General features: G+C 42.2%; 1 protein-coding gene across 1 annotated transcript in view; it reads left to right on the top strand.

Moving 5' to 3' along the window:
* The window catches only part of DNAH9 (dynein axonemal heavy chain 9), a 295,671-nt gene that overhangs the window by 121,981 nt on the left and 150,722 nt on the right, over positions 1 to 22,968 (top strand). The window contains exons 31-35 of the mRNA XM_087825845.1: positions 83 to 370; positions 11,694 to 11,904; positions 16,262 to 16,389; positions 18,367 to 18,475; positions 19,683 to 19,830. Of these exons, the coding sequence (XP_087681971.1) occupies positions 83 to 370; positions 11,694 to 11,904; positions 16,262 to 16,389; positions 18,367 to 18,475; positions 19,683 to 19,830 (884 nt within the window). The remainder of the gene's footprint in view (positions 1 to 82; positions 371 to 11,693; positions 11,905 to 16,261; positions 16,390 to 18,366; positions 18,476 to 19,682; positions 19,831 to 22,968) is intronic.

Below are 22,968 nucleotides of genomic sequence, written 5' to 3'. Positions count from 1 at the left end.
CTGTAACTTTGCAGGCCCTAGCCTAAGCATATGGTTTTCTGCATCCCAGCAGCTCTAATTTAACCCTTGCTGCCTTCCCCAGGATCACTATGACTGGGGCCTACGGGCCATCAAGTCTGTGCTGGTGGTGGCAGGATCTCTGAAGCGGGGAGACCCTGACAGGCCTGAGGACCAAGTCCTGATGCGCTCCCTGAGAGATTTCAACATCCCCAAGATAGTGACCGATGACATGCCAGTGTTCATGGGCCTAATTGGGGACCTCTTTCCCACCCTGGACGTCCCTCGAAGGAGAGACCTCGACTTTGAAGCTTTGGTTAGGAAGGCGGTAGTGGATCTGAAGCTCCAGGCTGAGGACAACTTTGTGCTCAAGGTATGTGGGGTTTTCCTCCCAAGAGTTGTCTTAATTCTCTACTTGGACATTGGGTCACACTTCATCCTTAATCCAAAGGGTTGCTTTAGATGTACAGATATTTATCTGCTTTGTAATAACTCATTTCCATAGTTCTTACTGTGGCACCCACAATGTGGAATGCATGGAGGGGAGTACAGAGAAAGACAGAGCCCTGACCGTCAGGGAGCTCACATTCTAAGGGGAGGAATAGGCCCAGTCTGCTCTGCTCTAGCACCTGTTCCTTTTATGTGAATTACTTCATACGGGATTAAAAGGAATGAAATGATGTAACTTGGAAGCCATGTGGGTTCACATATGCTTTTCTCCTCTTGTAAATGTTTTGACATGATCAAGGACAGGCTTTTTGTTGTTGTTGTTGTTCAAAATATTACAGATGTCCCTTTTTCTCCCCAGTGACCCTTTCCACCCCATCCCAACCCCTCCCCAGTCCCTCTCCACACCATTTTCCATGTCCTTGGGTTGTGCATATATGCATATAGTTCTTTGGTTAATCTCCCCCCCCCTCCACCCGCCCACCCTCATCCATCCCTCTGACATGCGTCAGTCTGATCCATGCTTCCATGTCATTGAATCATTTATGTTCATCAGTTTATTAAGTTCTTTAGATTCCACATATAAGTGAGATCATGTGATGTTTGTTTTTCTCTGCCTGGCTTATTTCACTTAGCATAATATTCTCCAGGTCCATCCATGCTGTTCCAAATGGTATGAGGTCCTTCTTTTTTACAGCTGCATAGTATTCCATGCTATAAATGTCCCACAGCTTTTTTATGCACTTATCTACTGATGGGCACTTGGGCTGTTTCCAGATCTTAGCTATTATAAATTGCACTGCTATGAACATAGGGGTGCATATGTTCTTTCTGGCTTCTTAGGATATATTCCTAGAAGTGAGATCACTGAGTCAAAAGGCAGCTCCATTTTTAATTTTTTGAGGACCCTCCATACTGTTTCCCATTGTGGGTGCACCAGTCTGCATTCCCACCAGCAGTATACTAGGGTTCTCCTTTCTCCACACCCTCACCAGCACAAGTTGTTTGTTGATTTATTGATGTCAGCCATTCTGGCAGGTTTGAAATGATACCTCATTGTAGAGAGATGCAAATTAAAAGGACAGGCTTTTTACAATTAAAGAAAAAATCTTAGGGTGTAGGCGGAATAATGCCCCCTTCCAAGATATCACATTCTAACCCCCAGAATTTGTGAATACATTACATGACATGGCAAAAGGGGATTGAAGTTGCAGATAGAGTTAGTTTGTTAATCACCTGACCTGGAGATGAGAAGATGGTCCTGGCTTATCAGGGGCCCAATATAATCACAGTGGTCTTTGTAAGTGAAAGAGTGAGGTAAAATAGTGTCGGAGTGATGCTCCGGGAGAAAGACTGAACCAGCCATTGCTGGCTTTGAAAATAGAGGAGGGACCATGAGCCAGGGAATGTGGGTGGCCTCCAGAAGCTGGAAAAGGCAAGAAAACAGATTCTACCTGAGAGCTTTCAGAAGGAACCAGCCCTGTCAGCACTGTGATGAGAGCTCATGAGACCCACTTTGGACGTCTGACCACCAAACCTGTAAAATAATAAATGTGTGTTGTTTAAGCCTTTAACTTTGCAGTAATTTGTTACAGCAGCAAGAGGAAATGAATACATTTAGCCATAGATATAGTCTTTAAGAAAAAGATCCTGAAACTTTAGTGCAAGTATAACTAGTTTTATGACCATAGGAACTAGTGGTTGTACTATTTTCTAGAAAGACTCAGGGCAGGTGAAACCATTTCCCCACCTGTTAAAACAGTGTATTAATGAAGGGGGCTCCATCTAGATCAGATCCTTACTTGTGATTAACATGGTCTTTATTAGAAGTCAATATACCCATGATCGACCTATTGAAAAAGAGAGCACAGGCCCCCAGATTTAAGGCTTTGAAGGATTAACAGACATGAGGTAGGATACAAACTTTCTAGTGATTTAAATGCACTAGCATTCTTATTGGAATTAGGAGGCATTGTTGAGTTTTTAGGGCTTACAAAATTCTGTACATTTTGAGTGATCTACCCCAATCCTGTTTTTTCATAAGCCAGTTATTTTTACTGTGCAATTTTGCAGAAGGTAACATTTTTCAGGATGAATAAATGTCATTACAGTAGAAGTGCCTGCACCCAAATAACTATGCCTTGGAGCTGGATATGACAAGTACCATAAAAGAGGGTTCTGGGGTCCAGGGATATGGACGAATATTTTTCCTGTACAACAATATGTTTAAGAATCACATGAGAATGACTTTAGAGTTCACAGTGTTTTTATATTCTGTATCACATTAGGTTCCCCTCAACCCTCAAGACAGGGAGAAATGAGACACTTTACAGATGAGGAAACTGGGTTGCAATTCCTTTTCCAAGATATTCCACTGAGCTTTTCACTGGAGAGAAAGAGCTGCCCCTTGAGGAGCACACAGGCTGGAGGCAGGTTACTCCTACCCCACTCCAGGAGGTGTTTTTAGCACACACTACTTTCAATAGTAGAGATTAAGCCCTGGCTACATATAAATAGAATTGCAAATCTACAAATTTCATTTCTGGGATTACATTTTACAGAAGAAACTTCACCCAGTCCTTTGCAGCTGGGATGGTTTTTGTGTGTTAGCCCCTCCTGACTCCCAGCCTCTCTTTAAGTTCAGTTGATAGACTTTTTAATGATAGAGGTGGGCAAAAGGTCCTTCCAGGTAGAGGGAAAAGAGTCATCAAAAGGGTAGATGGAGAAACAGATTGTACTAGCAGCAGGAAAAACTCCAGTGTTGCTAGAGAAAAATATAATGGGGAGGGGGTGGTCATGGGGAGTAGGCAATAGGACAGATAATATGGAACCAGGACATAGAGGGCCTTGAGTGCCAGGCTGAGGGGCTTCCTCTGAAAGGATCTGATGCTAAGAGGCACCCCCATCCCCGAGATGAGTTAAATGTGATGAGGCTCCTAAGATGCAGTGCACTGGGGCTGATGGCTTAGATCGGGACCACCCACCCCTTCCTGGACGCTCTGGGAGTCTCTGAGGCAGTATGGTTCTCCTTCCCCGTTTTCTGCATTTTCCCTGCTCAGAATCATAGCCTTGCTTTCTATATATTTGTCAGCTGGCCCACATTCCGTTTCCTCCCCTTCTTTCTCATAACCACTTTCTGCTCCTCGGATAAGACAGACGCTCCCTATTAAAGGCTCTTGGAACAGATGAATTTTCTACCCAGTTTTTATTTGCTCTGTCCACTGAAACTTCTGAAAGTTAATCTATCAAAAACCATAGTGAGGCTCTGGTTTGAGATGGCTTCCTGTGATCCCTTAAAAGTGATAGTACAAATTTAATGGTGTTTTGTTGTTGTTGTTGTTTTTTAAGACAGAGGAATAAACCCATTGAGTTGTGGAAACTGAGACGGGGATAGTAGAATACATTTCTGGAAAAATGGAAAAAGAGGGTGAAAGCAGGTTGAAGGATTAGGCAGAGCAGGGGCCAGGGGCCCGGAATACACTTAGCAAGGGCTTCAGGGGAAGGGGACAGGAAGTGGCCAGCCTGCCAAGCAGAACCCAAGAGAAGCTCTGGGCTTGGGGCTGGTGATGAAGGAAGGCAGGGAGGAGAAAGAGTACAGACACAGCCAGAGGGGAATCATCAAACCTATTTACGCTATAATTTTGCCACTTGGCTCCCTATACTCTTCTCCCAGCCCCCCATTCTAGTCCCCAACTCCTCAGAATGCAGTCTATGTGCAGTAGGCATTTAACATACAGCCAAAAAGAAAAGCCTGAGGGAATCTAATAGCTCTTGGCGGGGGGGGGGGGGGGGGGGGGGGGGGGGGGGGATGACACGACACTAGTTAGTGCCCTCGTTAAAGCGCTTCCATTGTGTTTAGAGCCCCTTGGCCTGAAGGCCAGAGGCCTGCTCACTCGCCCACAAGTGAAAGGGCAAAGACAATGCCTAGGATCTGACCGTGTGCGCAGAACGTCCTCTCAGCCCTCACCCAGGTGAGAGGGACGTACATCAGCAGCAGACTGCACCCATCCCAGCTCCTAGGAAGCAATGCAGCTCTTTATTTAACCTTCAGGCTCATCAGAACCTGGAGAAAACCAGCAACAGGAGAGATAAACTCAACCCCCGCCCCCCCCCCACACACACACACACAGCAACCGATTTCAGTAGAAATAAGGAAGAGAACATTTTGAAAATTCTAATTAATATCCTTGGAGAAAATTAAGAAAAATATATCAATAAAACAAGAATGAGATAAAGAAAAAGAACGCTTGGAGAATTGTAAAGAGCCCTTCGAAATGAATTGTGTCATTGATGACACACAAAATTCAGTGAGAGGACTGGGAAAAAAAGACAAGGAAATCTCTTAGGATGAAATTATGTATGTATGTCTGTATGTATGACTATGAATGGGTATAATAAATAAATATGTATATATAATGTGTGTATAATATAACATATGTAATACACAGAGCGACAGAAAGTGTAACAGGCAAGATGACATACAGAGGATCAATCTAGGTTGTACAACATGTTACCAATGGGAATTCTAGAAAGAAAGAAGAGAGGACTTGCTAGAGCTGGAGAGACATGTATCCAGACCGGACAGTCTCAGTCAGTACTGAGCACAGTATATTTAGATAGACTCATAACAAATGTCAGAAGCCAAGGATCAAGAGTAAAAAATAAAAGTTTCCTTTTTTGGTGATGGAGTGGTAGCACAGGTGACTCGGGAAAGGAATGAAATTCAGAATAATGTCAGACGTTCTCATCAGCAGTACTGGGTGAAGGGTAAGGACAAGATTCTGAAGGGAAATGATTTAAATACTTCAAGTTAATTGGAGAGAGTCATAAGTTCTACTTCTTATGCAACTTTTTTGAATAGGTTACTTGCAGACATACTACAGCAAAATCAGGATTAAAAACAAGAAAAATGTCATAGGACTTAAAAAATCAAGAATCAAAAAATAATCCTGGAATAATAACTATTAACAGACATAGACAGCAATAAATCAAAATTAGAGCAGGAAGTCCATGGTCTCCAAGAAAAAAGACCTCAAAAATGGATATATTAAAATCAAGACTAGATTAACAAGATGAATGTTCTTCTCTATTTTATTTAACTTCTAAGTTATGGGAAATAAGGCAAGTGTCATTTTTTTTAACAAAGAAAAAGGAAAGTAATTAAAAGCCTCAAGAGAGCCCAGTCAGGTGTGGCTCAGCAGTTGAGCATCAACCTAGGATCCAGGAGATCACAGCTCAATTTCCAGTCATGGCACATGCCCCGGTTGCAGGCTCGATCCCCAGTCAGGGGCATGTGGGAGGCAGCCAATCAATGACGACTCTCTCATCATTGATATTTCTAGCTCTCTCTCTCCCTTTCCTTTCCTCTCTCTGAAATCAATAAAGATTTGTGTGTGTTTTTTGAAAAGCCTCAAGAGAAAAAAGTCGTGGCCTAAATTTTATTGTAAAAATGAAATGTGGGACTTCCAGTCAAGATGACAGAGTAACTAAATGCTGTGCTCACCTCCTCCCATGAACACATCAAAATTACAACTAAACTACAGAACAGCCATCCTGGGGAACCTCCTGAAGTCTAGCTGAACAGAAGTTTTATAACTAAGGATATACAGAAGAAGCCACGTGGAGACTGGCAACAGGGGTGGAAATGCAAGACAGGCTGATCCCACACCCACGTGTGGTGGTCAAGAAACCAGAAGGATATCTTGCCTGTGGCGGGTCCCCCTGAGGAGCAAGGGGTTCCAGCCCCACACTAGCTGGGGAGCCCAGGGTTCTAGTGCCAGGGAGACAAGCCTTCATAAATTCTGGCTATGAAAACCAGCAGGGATTGTGGCTCAATGAGATGGAAAGCTGCTAGAGTCCCAGCCATTCCTCTTAAAGGCCCACACATGGACTTGCTGATGAACTCACTTGCTCTGAGCTCCAGTGCTGGGGCAGCAGCTTAAAAAGCACCAGGGATATACTGGGAGGAACTAAATTGTTTGGCTTCAGGGTGAGGGCTAGTGGAGCAGCTTTCTCTCAGACAGAAGTGCTGGCAGAAGCCATTGCAACAGCTGACCTTGACTTGTACCAGGATTCCTCCCAGAAGGCCTCAGAACCAACACACCCAGTGGCAAGCTTCAGACAATACCAGAGCATCACACAACCACCTTCACAAATGACACACTCAAAGGGAAGACTTTGCAGGCCTCAAAGCCTGACTAAAACAATCCTGCTTCATGGTGTCAGCCCCTGCAAAACAGCTCCTACCCAGTAGTCACGGCCAGTGCTCAGAACCAATCTGCCTGAGGACCAGTCCCTCCAATTGATGTACCAACAACAATCAAGGCTCAACTACAACAGGAAGGCACACACCACCCACACAGGGAACATTCATGGAGCACCTGGCTCAGGTGACCAGGGAGACTGTGCCACTGGCCCCACAGAATGCCTCCTATGTAAGACCATTCCCCCAAAACAGGGAGAAGTAGCTCGTCTACCTAGTACATGGAAACAAATAGAGGGAGACACACAAAATGAAGAGACAAGAAAACATGTCCCAAATAAAAGAACAGGACAAAACTCCAGAAAAAAGAACTAAACAAAATGGAGACAAGAAATCCACCAGATGCAGAACTCAAAACACTGGTTATAAGGATGCTCGATGAGTATAGGGGAAGAGTAGATGAACTCAGTGAGAACTTTGACAAAGAAATAGGAAACAGAAAAAGGGAGACAGAAACCATTTAAAAAGTCAGAAATGAAGACTGCAATAACTGGAATAAGAATATATCAAAGGGAGTCAACAGTAGGTTAGATGAAGCAGAGAACCAAGTCAGCGATTTGGAGGACAAGGTACCAGAAAACACCCAATTGGAACAGCAAAAAGAATTTTTAAAAATATGACTAGCTTAAGGGACCTCTGAGACAACATCAGGTATAACATCTGCATCATAGAGGTCCCAGAAGGAGAAGAGAAAGAGCAAGATATTGTAAACCTATTTCAGGAAATAATGACTGAAAAGTTTCCTAACCTGGTGAAGGAAATAGACTTGCAAGTCCAGGAAGTACAGAGTCCCAAGCAAGATGAACTCAAAGAAGTCCACATTAAGACACATTGTAATTAAAATGCCAAAGATGAAAGATCATCTTAAAAGCAGCAAGAGAAAAGCAGTTAGTTATTTACAAGGGAGCTCCCAAAAGACTGTCAGCTGATGTCTCAACAGAAACTCTGCAATCCAAATGAGAGTGGTATGAAATATTCAAAGTGATGAAAGCAAAGACTTAAACCAAGATTACTCTACCCAGCAAGGTTATCATTTAGAGTTGAAGGAGAGAAGAGCTTCCCAAAAAAGAAGCTGAGGGAATTCATCTCCACCAAACCAGTATTATAAGAAATGTTAAAGGGAGAAGAGAAGATTAAAAATATGAATAATAAATGGCAATAACTACATACCTGTCAACAATTACTTTAAATGAAAATGGATTAAATACTACAATAAAGTGATACAGAGTAGCTGAAAGGATAAGAAAACAAGACCCATACATATGCTGTCTGCAAGAGACCCACTTCAGATAGAAAGACATACACAGTCTGAAAGTAAAGGGATGGAAAAGATACTTTATACAAATGGTAATGAAGAAAAAACTGTTGTAGTAACACTTCAGACAAAATAAACTTTAAAATGAAGGCTATAACAAGAGATAAAGAAGGACCCAGCAATTCTACTTCTGGGTATTTATTAGAAGAAACCCAAAACACTAATTTGAAAAGACATATGCATCCCTATGTTTATTGGAGCATTATCTACAGTAGCCAGCAACCTAAGCACCCATCAATGGATGAGTGGATAAAAAGCGTTGGTACATATATACAATGGAATATTACTCTGCCATAAAAAGTGTAATCTTGCCATTTGCAACAACATGAATGGAACTAGAGAGTATTGTGCTGTGAAATAAGTCAGACAGAGAAAAACAAATACCATATGATTTTACTTATATGTGGAATCTAAAGAACCAAATAAAGGAAAAAACAAAACAGAAACAAATTCATAGAAACTGAGAACATTTTGATGGTTGCCAGAGGGGAGGAAGGTTAGGGGAATTGGTGAAAACGGGGAAGGGATTAAGATGTGCAAATAGCCAGTTATAAAAAGTTATAGGGATGTAAAGTACAGCATACAGAATATAGTCAGTAATGCTGTAAAAACTATGTAAAGTGTCAGATGATTACTAAACTTACTGGGGTGATCACTTTGTAAGTTATGTCAACTGTAATTGAATAATAAAATATTATTTAAAAATAAAAATGAAAAAATTTTAAAAAGTAAATGTAACCTGATAGTGATTGATGTACGTAGTGTAAGGAAAGAGTATTCATTTGACCTTAGATTGATGCCTAGAACTTCCTCTAATAAGCCACGACACCAGGCCTACAGAGAACACAATATATTCCGGGTAACTACTTTCTTCTGTAGTGAAAATATCTACAATCACAAAAATGTCAGCCACTATTTGTCTTCAACTTATAATCATGGAAAATATAAAATGCCTAAATATATGTACAGAACAGAATGTAGATATTTTCAAACATGGCAATGTAAAAAGTATAATGTACCTGAAAGAAGATAGGAGATGTACAGGGGGAAAAAATAGAAGAAAGTAGAGCATATTTGTACATTTATCTTACAAATGATACTGTCAGAAGTTGGTGGATTTGTAACAGTTAGTAGAAATAACCCCTTTATCAGCTGATAAATAATAAAGAAATGTGGTGTACACAATGGAATTTTATTCAGCTATAGAGAGGAATGAAGTACTGGACATGCCACAGCCTGATGAGCCTTCAAAACATCATAAGTGAAATAAGCCAATCACAAAATACCACATATTTTATGAATTTATTTATAGGAAATGTCCAAAATAGGCAAATATATCAGAGATTGCATAGGGCTGAGGTAGACATGGAGGGGTGGGAAGTGACTGCTAATGGGTACGGTTTTTCCTTTCATGGTACTGAAATGTTCTAAAATGAATAGTAGTGATGCTTGTAGAACTCTGAATATGCTAAAAATCACTGGACCGTACACTTTAAAAATATGAATCTGCTGTATGTAAATTATATCTCACTAAACCTGTTGAAGCAAACAAAAATAAGTTGATGGAACTAGAAAGTGATTTTAAGTCTTTCCAGTATCTGGGAATCAGTTCATGAAAAAAAAAACAAATCTAGGAATATAATACCATCTGTATTCAGCAGCCAGAGCACCACCACCACCACCTCTCCTATTCTCTCCTCTCCCTTTCCCTCCTCCAAATGTTTTAATGCAAGGATCTCAGGTCAGTTTCATGCTTAAAATCCTCCCAGTGTTTCCTGTTTTAGTTAGAATAAAATTTCAGCTACTGATTCCTGCATCTCTGACCCCTGCGTAGCTCTTTTATCTTGGCTGATGCCACACTCCTCTGTTTCCCTGTCTTTGAGCTCCCCACGCTTGCTGCTGAACTTTAGGCCTGCGTGCTCACTGCCACTTCACACTGCTGATTCTTCATCTGTGTGTTAGATTAGATGTTGGCTCCTCAGAGGCCTTCCTGAGCCATCTCCTCATCCTTATCAGGAAAGATCTTGCATTAAGTCCCTGAAGGATGCAAACAAGATCCAGGATTGAGACTCTCCTCTGGGGTGCTTTGGGCACTGAACCAGAAAAACATTGAACGTTCGGAAAACATAACTCAAATTCATAGCTCAACAGACTATCCAGCCACCAGGGAAGCTGATCATCCGGCTTCCCCAAACAGCCGCTTACCTCCCACCTTCATATTGAGCTTAGAAATACCACTTTTCTTCTAATTCCCTGGTTGTGTTATTATAGAATTTTTATATACCTGTATCTTAAGTTTTTAAAAATATAGGAGTTTTTACTTATCATTTTTTTAAAATATAAAAATAAATAAAATGTATGGGGAAAAAATTTTTTATTGTCCCGCTACCCTGCCAGTATTTCAGTATATTTCCACTTTCGTTCACTTTTCTCTGCCATTAAGGATCTTATAGTGTAAAATCAAGAAACCTGATCTGCAATAAAGTTCAAATATGTTAGCTCATAACAGACAAGACCTTGTATGATAGGGCTTGTCCAGACTTTCCAGCCATCTTTCATATTTTCAGCAAGTATTTGTTCAGCACTTAGTATGTGCCAGATTCTCTGCTAGACATTGAAATAGAGAGGTAAGCCCAGCCCTGCCTGCCTTCAAGAAGCTGGCAATGTAATAGGGAGACAGAAAAGTGACCATTGCAATAGTGATAAGTGTTAAGATAAAGGATGTAGGTATGGGGCACCTACCCTAAACTAAGGGATGTGTAGGGTCTGGCCAGAGAAGGGCAGGAGAAAGGATAACTGAATGGAAGGGACAATATGTTGAAAGGCATAGACTCAGGAAAGAGCATCATTAAAAGTAATTACCTACCGGAGATGTGCATGTTGGGGGATGAGAGAGAAGACTAGAGGCTGGTTTGAGTCAGATAGCAAGAGGATCTTGTAAGTTAGTCTAAGGCCCGTGGAACAAACACAGTGATGGCAGTGACATGATTGGGTTTTCTCTCCAGCAAGTGTACTCCAACAGTGTGGAAAGGCGACCTGGAGGCAAGCTGGAACAAGAGTAGAGACCTCCAGTGCTACCCCTGTCCCCAGGAACTCCCTGACTCCAGCCTCATCACGCCGTCTGGCCAACCACATTATGTTCTGTCACACCACAAACCTTCATTCTGTTACCTCTGTCTGGAGTATCCTTCCTGTTCATCTTTTAGGGAAAGTCCCACTCATCCCCGAAGCCCCAGTTCCAGTGCCTGCTCCTCTGAACACTTTTCGGTTCCCTGTATCTTTACAAAATCAATTGTTCCCTCCTCTCTGTTCCCACAGCACTTTATAAATACCTCTACTATAACGCAGCTCACTTTGCAATAGAATAATTTGTCAACATGACTCCCTTCTCCATCTCGCCAAGATCATAGAGGGCAGAAGGGTCATCTCTGAATCGCCCTCAACGGGTCTGTTCTCTAGCACTTAGTTGTTGGCTAATAATTATATGACTGAATGACAAATAAGTGAATAAATGGATTGTGTTGCCCCTCCACTTAGTACCCCATCATTTCTTGAGTGAATAACCCTTCCTCTGTTGATGCCAGGTCTCACCTCAGACACCAGCCTGGCCCACAGAGCAGTGGGATGCAGGTGAGACAGGTGGTTCTCTCTAGCTGAGTCTCCTGCCCCTAGGTGGTCCAGCTGGAGGAGCTGCTGGCGGTGCGGCACTCTGTGTTCGTGGTGGGCAGCGCTGGCACCGGCAAGTCTCAGGTGCTGAGGTCCCTGCACAAGACCTATCAGATCATGAAACGCCGCCCCATCTGGACTGACCTCAACCCCAAAGCAGTCACAAACGATGAGCTCTTCGGCGTCATCAGCCCGGCCACACGAGAATGGAAGGATGGTGAGAGATGGGTAGCCCTCGAAGAAAGTTCCCGCGTTCCTCAGAGCCCCTTGGGCAGGCTTGAGTGGAGTGGGGTGAACTGAGGAGAGAACATGGGGCTGATCTGTTTGGGATGGGGAAAAAAGGCAGAAAGGACCAGAGACAGGAAGAAAACACAGCCCTTCAGATGTTCTGTCCCCTTGGAGACTCTTCCAGCTGTCCCTTGAGAGAGGGACCTAAAGGGGATAAAGCAGGGCAGGCACTGGGCTGTCGCTCAGCAATGCTAGAGCGTGTCGTGGAGTCTCACACTGCCTGGCAGCGGGCTGGAGGCGTGAGTGATGTGGGGGGTGCACAGCTCATTCCCAAATGAGCAGTGCAGTCAGCGTCACCCGGGGGGCACCTCTCCCTGTGAGGCTGCCCAGAAGTGATGGGGATGCTGCTACAGGAGATGCCTGGGCCAGGCCCCGGTGATGTTAATGACATCATTCATCTCAGAAGAGTCCTAGAACCGTGGTCCCTTCTACAGCGATCCAGAGGGTCCCATTCCCATGTTCACTTGGTGCAGACCTCAGCATCACCTTCAAAGAATAAAAATCACAGGTACATGTTGGAAAGGGTCTCCGGTCACTGGGAGACAGATCCCTACAAACCACCAGGGACCTGACCTCTTTCTAAAACCCACGTAGCTCCTGGAAAGAGGAAGCCTCACCTCCCTCCTAGTGTCTCAATATCCACCTACATCAGGGTCAAACTGTCTGAATTCCTCTAATTTAGGGCCTTCAATCAGAAGTCAAAAATAAGGGGACTTAATGAGCTGCTTTTCTAATTTTTATTTCATGGGCTATTGATGAGGCTTAGGTTCTTTTCCTTCTTATTGGTGCTAGTAGTTGGCTGTTTTATGGTTTTATTTCCCCTTGTTATTTCTTTGTAAGCGTTCTTTCTATATCAAAGCACTAACCCTTTATCTGTTGTATACATTGCTATTGGTTTTCCTTAGCTACCATTTGTCTATAGACGTTTGGTGACATATTTACAATGCACTTTTTATTTTCATTTATTTTTAGCTTTGATAGAGACACAATTTATCACACTTCTGGAGGCCACATCCAAAAATTGATGTGTACACAGTGCTGAAGGCTCTGGGCAAGAATCCTTCCTAGTTTCTGGTGGTTGCCAGCAGTCCTTGACATTCTTTGGCTTGTCAATGCATCACTCCAGTATCTGGACCGTGCACTTTAAAAAAAGGAAATTATGTCTCTCTAGTCTTTTTAGTAGCTGGGGTTCCCATTTAGTTTATAATTCTTTCTAACTTTCAGCTTAGCTATACTATCATAAACTTGTTCCTAAAGATTTTATTTTACATCTGAAATTTATTTGGGGTCTTAGTATGAGGCAAGGTAGAGAATCAACTTAATTTCCTCCCAGGTTGATAGCTGAATGTACCAGGGCTATTTATTAAGTAAACCATCCTTTCCCTCTGAATTTAAACACCAGCTTGTCATATACACAGAGATCTGATTCTCAGTTTTCCATTCTGTTCCACTCACCTATTTATCTAATCCTATACTAATGTAATTCTATTTTGCTTACAATTATTTTATAACATTTTAATATCTGATGAAGTAAGTTCCTCTTCAATGTATTTTTGTGCTTTCCTTGGCTAGTCTCAGGCATATCTTATTATATATTAAATTTAAGCTCACATAATATAATTCAAACTTTATATGATATTGGAATTTTAATTATATTTTTATTAAATATATACTTAAATATGGAGAAATTGACAAAGACAATGTATAATAATCACGAACCTGTGTTTACTAAGCAAGAGAACTTTCAAGTAAATGGAATATACCCTTTTAAAATTTTTAGAAAAACTTGTTAAAAATAGGAATAAAGTAGGTTATATTAATACACCTTTTCCAAAATTTGACAGATCCAGTAGACAGAAAAATGAGTATAGACATAGAAGAATTGGGAAATGCATCATCAAACTCAATATAACACATAGTTATAGGACTTCACATCTAATAGATAGAAAATGTTCCTTTCTTGGTTCATTCATGGAACATTTCCAAAAATTAGAAATTTAGTTGACCACAGAAAATGCCATAATGAATTCAAAATCATCAATTTACAGACCACATTCTCTGATAATAATGCAGTAGAGCTGGAAGCAAATAGCAAGAAATAATTTACTATTTGCAAATCAAGAAATGCTCACTTAACCCCTGGATTAAATAGAAAATTAAATTGCAACCCCTCTAGGAAGTAATAAGAGAAGAACACTTCATACAAAACCTCTGGGATACCTCTGAAGTCAATAAGGGAAAAACCTAAACTCTTTTATTACAGGAGGTAGGCTGGAAATAAAGTCAGTATGCATCCTAAGAATTGTTCAAACAGTAATAAACTAAAACTGAAAAAAAAAAGCTGGGGAGAAGAAACTAATAAAGATAAAGCTGAAATTAGTAGGAAGGAACCAAAAAATTGTAGTAAGAATAAATAATTATAAATGTTGATTCTTTGTAAAGACAAATACCTTCATCATATGCATGAGTAATAGGAAAAAAGAGTAAAAGTATTAAGCTTAGGAATCAGAAAGAAGATGTAACAGTAGATACAGACCAGATTAAAGTAGAAGAGAGCATTTCATTAAATGACACACTGAAAAGCTGTAAGAAACAGATGATCCCCTAGCAAAATACAAAATAACAACATTTACTCAATAAGAAATAGAAAACAAGTAAACTAATGAAAAGGAAATTTCAAATAGTAGCAGAACAAAAAAAAAAATAACTCTAAAATCATAAAAAAAATCACCTCTCCATTTATTCTATAGAGTCAGGAAATCTTGATATCAACCTCGATGTAGAACCGAAAACAATAGCCCACTTTCATTTACGTAGATTTGGCAATTCTTAATAAAATATCAGTAAGTAAAATCCAACAGCATCTCAAAAGACTAATACATTTTGACCAAAAAAAATCTACTTCAGGAATATGAGGATAGGTCAACTATTTTTTAAGTGTTAATATAAAGAACTGACAAATTAAAAGAGAAAATTATCACCCAGCCGATATGGCTCAGCAGTTGAGCATCGACCCATGAACCTGAAGATCTGGGTTCGATTCCCAGTCAGGGCACAGGCCCAGGTTTCGGGTTTGATCCCCAGCAGGGGGCGTGCAGGAGGCAGCCAATCAATGACTCATCATTGATGTTTCTGTCTCTCTCTCCCTCTCCCTTCCTTTCTCTGAAATCAATAAAAACATTTTTAAAAAGACATAAGATTATTTGATCAATCAATAGATGCTAAAAATTCAGTAGCTGTTCCTAATTTTTAAAATTCTACGTAAAATAGGAATAGAAGGAGATCCCTTAAATATGAAAAATACTGTTTACCTAAAGCCAAAAGGAAAAAGAAAGCATTGTGAATGGTGAGAAACTAAAGCCATTTATATGAAAACCAAGGTTAAGTCAGGGAGACCTGTCATCAACACCACTGCTCAGCATTGCTTGGTGAGATCTGGAGAATGCTGTAGACAAGCAAATGGAATGCATGGTATGCATTGAGGGAGGGGGACAGTTTATTTTTTGCACATTATACAACTTTATACCTAAAAAAACTCAAGAAGCATTATTGAAAAATCACTAGAATTAATAAGAAAGTTTATTAAAAGTATGTAAATATAAAATAAATACAGAAAATTTGGTAACCATTCTCTGTACTAGTGATAGCCAGTTAAAAATGGAAATACGTGGCGGGGGCGGGGGGAAATCTCATCCACAGTAGCAGTAAAAACTATGATATACTTAGGAATAGATTTGGCCAGAGAGATATATTGAAAACACTATAAAAATTTATTAAGGAACCTAAAACAATATTTGAATAAATAAAAAGACATGTCATATTATTCATTGGGAAAGCTTAGTGTCATAAAAATCAATTCTACCCACAAAAGATATAAATTTCCTGTCGTGCCAGTTAGAATCACACCGCCTTCTCCCCAAGCCTGCATTCGAGAGATCCGCCTGGGCTGCAGTTACCAAGGGCGGAAACATTACCCAAAAAGGTTTGATGCGATTCCATCATGTTACAGGTGCTGTTGAAATGATTCACTGGGCCCCTTATTGCTTAAAAGGCTCTCTCATCAGGTTTTGTTGTTGTTTTGCTGCTGCTGCTGCTCCTGTTCTTATAAAAAGTCAAGCTGGAGCACAGAGGGGCACCCTGGGCACTGTCAGGTGCTGGGCGGAAGGGAATAAAAGCCAGCTCTGACCCGCCTCTGCACGTTTCAGCCGGAAGGGAAAGGCTGTGTTACGAGAAAAGAAGGCCCAGGTGAAATGGGAAAGGAGGTTTCTCTCTCTGGTTCCTTCCAGGACTGTTCTCTTCCATCATGAGGGAGCTGGCCCGCGTCGCCCACGACGGGCCCAAGTGGATTCTACTGGATGGCGACATAGATCCAATGTGGATCGAGTCTCTGAACACTGTCATGGATGACAACAAGGTAGCAAAGGGAGAAGGGACCCCCCCCCCCGTCACCCCTAATCACCTGTGAAGCCAACCCCCAGGCACACTTGGAAACCTTGAGTCCACACCAGGGCTGAGCCCAAGTAAGGAATTATTACTGATCTCTTTGTTTTTAACATTTTCCCAGTTTTATTGAGATGTAATTGACATATGACATTGTGTAAGTTTAAGGTGTACAAAATAGTGATTTGAAATACCCATATATTGGAAAATAATGACCATAAGAAGGTTAGTAAACATCTGCATCACCTCACATGATTACCTGTACACGTGTGTGTGTGTGTGTGTGTGTGTGTGTGTGTGTGTGTGTGTGTGTGGTGAGAACTTTTAAGATCTACTCTCTCAGCCACTAGTGTTGTTAACTCTAGTCACCATGCTGTACATTACATCCTCAGAATTATTCATTTATAACTAGAAGATTGTACCCTTTCACCCCTGCACCCATTTCCTCCACCCACCCACACCCACCCATCCCTTACAATCACCAATCTATCCTCTCTTTCTATGAGTTTGGGTTTTTTAATTCCACATATAAGTGAAGTCATACAAGTATTTGTTTTTCTCCATCTGACTTATTTCACTTAACAAAATGCTCCCCAAGTCCATCTATGTTGTCACAAATGGCAGGAATTCCTTCTTTTTATGGCCAAGTAATATAATATAATATTATATATATATATATAATATAATATTACATTTTCTTACCATTTACCCATTGCTGGATGCTTGGGTGGTTGCCATACTTGACTATTGTAAGTAATGCTCCAAATGACCATGGAGTGCAAATATCTCCCCAAGATCCTGATTTCCTCTATTACCAGTGTCTTTTTAATAGACACCTGAGAACTGGTTCATCCGAATGAGCCGCTTTCGCTTCCTAATAGCACTGCCATTGCTTGTTCCATTTTCAACACTGTTATCATTTCCTTCAGAATCTTCTGCAGGTAGATTAATTTTTAGAGCTGAAAGGGGTTTTAAATCATCTACTAAATTTTTTTTACTTATTTCTCTTTTTATAAATAAGGAAATAGGATCAGAAACTAAGCCTGTCAAACACCCTCAATGGTACAAATTTTTATTCATGGAGAATATATTTTATTTTTTATAGACAAAAAATAATAAACAAAAAAGAAAGCCAGTGGGCATGTTCATAAATAAATAAATAAATAAATAAAATATTTATGTAAAAGGGAATCCAAATTTACATGATACCAAAAAAATGTCTATTTGCAACAAAAATATAAAACACTAACTGACGCCATTAAAGTGGCTGTTAAGCTGATAGCTGCTCCTGACCTGGTTCAGAGGAGCATCCAGATTAGAGGTTTACAATGGCTTCAGCGTTTATAGATTTATAAGATAAATGTGTGCTCTCCCAGAGGCACTGCTTTAAAAAAAAACACGACTGTGGTAATGTGAAGCCTTAGCTTATATTCTTTTAATAATATTATCCCAATATGGTCTAGTTCATTTGAATCATTGACATCAATTTAAACTTTTTAGATAACTGTTTTCCTGATTCAGTACACACACACACAAACACACACACGCACACACAGGGATGGGGTACAGGGGATACAGGAGGGGAGAGAGAGTCGTTGGGGAAAATTTAGAAAGAGTTACACAGCTGACCCTTGAACAACACATGTGTGAACTGCACAGCTCCATTGATATGTAGATTTTCCAATTGACCTGCTCAGTTCAAACTCTCATTTTTCCAGGGTTCATTGGTCATTGGGAATCTGTGTATGTGGAATGCTGACTTAAGTTATATGCAGATTTTTTGACTGCATGGCCAGTTGGCACCCCAACCCCTGTGTTGTTCAAGGTCAACTATAATCATAAAGGAGAAAATAATCCTTCATAGTCCCTACCAAGAGAAATCAGCCAAACCTCCAGCAGCTGGCCATGCATCCTTCCTCCTACCTGACGTGTCCCTTCCTGTTGTCTCCAGGTGTTGACCCTGGCAAGCAACGAGAGGATCCCTCTGAACCCCACAATGAGGCTCCTCTTTGAGATCAGCCACCTGCGCATGGCCACGCCAGCAACTGTCTCCAGAGCAGGTACAGCCTAAGGAAGTAGAAATAAACTGTGCAGTTGAAGACAGGTCCTCCAGCCTTACATATGATCTTGCTGGCTCTGGGGGAAGCTCCAGACAGGAGCCAGACATCGATCATCCTAAACTCTGTTCCCATTCACAGTCCTAATCCATATCCACAAGGGTGATCAAGTGTCTGAGGCCAGGCCCATGTGGTTTTCTTCATTCAGAAATGTGTCAGGAATGGGAAGGGAAATGCCCCTGAGCTGGACAACTGTCCCCTGACTTACATGCCTGAAATCAGGCTACTTTTAGCTTCCATGTCAACGGAGACAACCACACGTTGTGACTCTCACTACATCCTGGTGGACAAAACAACTTCTACCTTAGCTTTCCTCTAACTCCACTGCCAAATTTCCAGCAGAGACCAGAGGATGAACGGAACTTGTTTGAGCTCTGCCATAATATCAGAGTCCCTTTCAAAGACCTGTGCTGAGGTTGGAAAACACAGGCCGGGAGAATTCTCCCTCATACTCTGCATTTGTTTCCTAGGGCTGCTGTAACAAATTATTGTGAACGTGGTGGCTTAAAACGACAGAAATTTATTCTCTCAGTTTTGAGATCCAGACACTGGAAATCAAGGTGTCAGCCCTCGAGGGGAGAATCCTTCCCTGCACCTTCCAGTTAGGGTTTCCTCGGCTTAGGGCCCCATGACTCCAGCCTCCACCTCTGCCTGCACCTGGCCCTCTCCTTTGTGTGTCTTTCTTCTTCTGTCTCTTATAAGTACACTTGTAAATGTGCCACTCAGGTAATCCAGGGTGATCTCATCTCAACATCCTTAATCACACCTGCAAAGGCCCTTTTTCAAATAAAATCACATTCATAGGTTGTAGGGATTAGAACATGAACATATCATTTTGAGGCCACCATTAATCCACTATATACTCCCAAACCATGACAAGTATCTCTAATCAACCACAGCCTTCTTTCCTCCAGAGCTGAGACTTGGCCTTAGGGTCCTTCCCACCACTGCTTTCCCTGAGCTAGTATCCGTCCATCGGAGTTGGTCCTGAGAGCAAACCCATTTGGCCTCTCAGACCTTGGCCAGATCTCTGTTCTTTTTGAGTCCAGACTTCTGTATATTTTCTAAACAGATAAAATAACCCTGTAAGATGAAGAATATACTGACATCCATGGAAAATTCATTGAACAATATTCCCTGTGCCCCCCAGGGATACTGTACATCAACCCGGCAGACCTGGGATGGAACCCTCCAGTCAGCAGCTGGATCGACAAGAGGGAGATCCAGACAGAGAGAGCCAACCTGAGCATTCTGTTTGACAAGTATCTTCCAACCTGCTTGGACACACTCAGGACCAGGTAGGCCAAGAAAGAAGGAAGGTAGCAAGTTAGAGCAGCAGTAAAAGCCCATTGGCTCACACTGTGTGTCCCACTGGTGTTCTTTCTGTCCTGTCCCTGAAGTCAGATGTCCCTAGAGCAGTCCCCTCCAGGTATGGCAGGTGGCAAAGGGAACACACATTAGATTGACCGTGGATGCCTATTCAGGCAGGAAGTAAGATGAGTGAAGAGGAGGGAGATTTAAAATATCTCCTGTGAGTGCCACATGAATGTATTTGAAGGAGGCTTAAGTTGCAATATCAGATAACAATTCTGAGATCCTGCAGTTTGCAGGGCACACAGTTGGCCCTCCTACAGGCCAGATCAGCAGACCTAGAGGTGAAGATGACACCTGTCAGTGACACATAGGGCTCACATCCTGTTTCTGGCTGTGCGTGTTCATGGCCCAGATAACGCGGAATCAGGCACAGTGCATCATTTGACTGGCCCTGCCCCTCTGGACACTGTGAGTTCATTTTTCCCCTTCTGGGTTTGCAAAAGTAAAAGCAACACACTCTGACCACTTATCACCTAAACAGGAAGTTAATTACTTTTAATCAAAAGGATCCTTATTATAGCAAAAATATTATGTGTCTGCAGAGAGGGGTCCCAGTGCCTGGAACCTGCTTTTGTTGTGCACTCGCTTTTCTTGCCAGTTGCTGCATCATCCTGTGAACCAGGCATCCCAGCCCTCTAGTTCAGCCAAGCTCACCCTCAGAGCTTGTGAGGGCGACATGACTCAGAGGTCCACAGTTCCTGAAGATTCAACAAGTTAGGCTCAGGGTTATTTTCCCCAGAAATTAAGTCCATCGCTCAAAGTGATCCTTGGCTCCTTATCTGTCGGTCTGTCAAACAGGATAGAGAATTGTTCACACGTGCAAAAGGAGAAGTGTCCAGTGCGAGGCCCAGGCACTCCTATTTCATATGCCCTGCCTCCACCCTATCAAAACCCACCCACGCTGAGAATTAACTTTATATAACCAAAAATTGAGTTGCAGTTGAGTAGCGTACATAGTGATATATTTTTAGATATTTAAGCATTTAATAATTTTTATTTTGTAAGTTTTCTGTTTTGGCATCAATAATTATTTCTCCAGACTTCAACATTTTAATTAACATTTGAAAAACCTTTACGCCTTGGTGGCCTGTGGCAGCAGGCAGTGTCCGGAAGGACAGGGATGGGGAGTGTCACCAATGGGCAGGGGCTACAGAGTTAAAACACCAGGGAAGGGGAAGGTTTGGGGAAAATATTACACCCCTGTTCCTTATCTTTTGCTGAGACACTTGTCCAATACATCCTCTGACTAAATGGCCCTTTCCCACTCTGGGCATTTAGAACAAGAGATGCCAAACTCTTGTCTGTGTGTGTGTCTGTGTGTGTGTGTGTGTGTGTGTGTGTGGTGTGGTGTTGTTTGTGAGTGCGTGTATGTGTGTGGTGTATATCTGTGTGTGTGGTGTGTGTCTGTGTGTGTGTGGTGTATGTGTCTGTTTGTGTGTCAGTGTGTGTCTATTTGTGTGTATGTGCGTGTGGTGTGTGTCAATTTGTATGTGAATGTGCGTGTATGTGTCTGCATACACGTGTGCTCCTAAGCATGCACAAGCCTTTGTAACAGGCTTGGAAGGCTCTGTATTAAGTCTATCCGGAGACAACTCTTGCCTCATCTCTGAACCCTATGGTTCTCAAGAAAAAAAGCATAGCTGTCATTTATGGTGCCTGCTCTGTGTTATTTCATTTAATTCTCACAACATCCCCAAGGGGACTAACCGTCCTGTACATACAAGAGCCGAGGTGCCGTGATGGTCCCTCAGCGTCACAGCTAGTTAGTAACAGGCTCTTACTTCCAAGTCTTCTATTTTATTCTTCACAGTATTGTATTGTGATGCCGGTCTATGTGGCCCTGTGACTGGAAGCTGTGTGATGTCAACACAGAGTAATTTTTCTATTGACAAGCAGTTCTCATAATGGGTGATTATAAAGTGTCAACCGATGGTCACTGGTGCCAATTCAATACCAATAGGAACCCCCAACTTGGGGTGCAGTGAAGAAGGAAACTTGACTCAGTGCAAAACAGCTCAATTGTGAAACAACGCAGCTGTGAAAACAACATGGCTATGAGGCAGCCCTGGGCCCAGGCCCCTCTCCAGCTAGACGGCTTCTGCTCCAAGCTGCTCCAAGCTGCTCCGATCTGCTCCAGTCTGCTCTGCTCTGGTCTCCTCTGGCCTGGGTTGGTATACGCTGCTCTGGTGAGACATCTTTGTTGCAGCTCAGCAAGAGAAACAGCCTTTGGTAGAAAGGGAAAGTGATCTCTCAGAGCCACAGGAAAGCTGACTTATATAGACAGAAGTCACTGCCCCTGGTCCCTGATTAGTCTTTCTTTATGCAAATGAAGACTCCAAATCCTGGAAGTCTGATTGGTCCAAAAGGCACTGTCCTGATTAGTTAGAGCCTTTCCGGTCAGAGCTGCACAGCTCTGATTGGATGGGGAAAGCCTCAGTCCTATTGGTTGAAATAAGATTCCAGGGACTCCTTTAAAGGGCTGGCAGATGGCAGGACACAGTGCAGGCAGGCAGTTCAGTGGAAGCTTCTCCCTGACATGCAGTTTGAGCCCAGTCAGTCATTGGGAGCCCTTCTTAGAAGGTATGTTTTTTCTCAGGGTCCACAAAAGCATCTGATCACTTCTAGTCATACAACCTCTCTCTCTCTCCCCCTACCCCCCCCCACACACACACACACTCTCTCTCTCTCTCTCTCTCTCTCTCTCTGGTTGCCCGCACAGCTCAGACCTGCCTGCAGCTCTCTGCCTGCAGCTCTCTACCTGCAGTGGGAAAGGGGAGTGTCCTTTACCTCTCTTCTTACTCTACCAGTTGCCCCCTCACCAGCTGTAGCTTCTGATGCCTCGGGCTTGAAGAGGGACAGAGAGAAAAGAGTGAGGGGCAGGAAAGGCCTCACAGAGTGGAACCACAGTTAGGGCCTTAATTACCCTAACTGTGGCAGGTTTGGAAATCTCTTTCTCTTTAGAAGCTTTTGTGAGTTCCTTGGGCCCTTCCTCATTGGTGGAGATCTCCCTTATAAGCCTTTCCTTAAAGTCAGTGCCTCTCCATCAGCCATCATGCTCCCCC

This window comes from Miniopterus natalensis, chromosome 17 (assembly GCF_054644295.1).
Source record: "Miniopterus natalensis isolate mMinNat1 chromosome 17, mMinNat1.hap1, whole genome shotgun sequence".
NCBI lineage: Eukaryota > Metazoa > Chordata > Mammalia > Chiroptera > Miniopteridae > Miniopterus > Miniopterus natalensis.
This window is presented reverse-complemented; position numbering and strand designations above follow the sequence as displayed.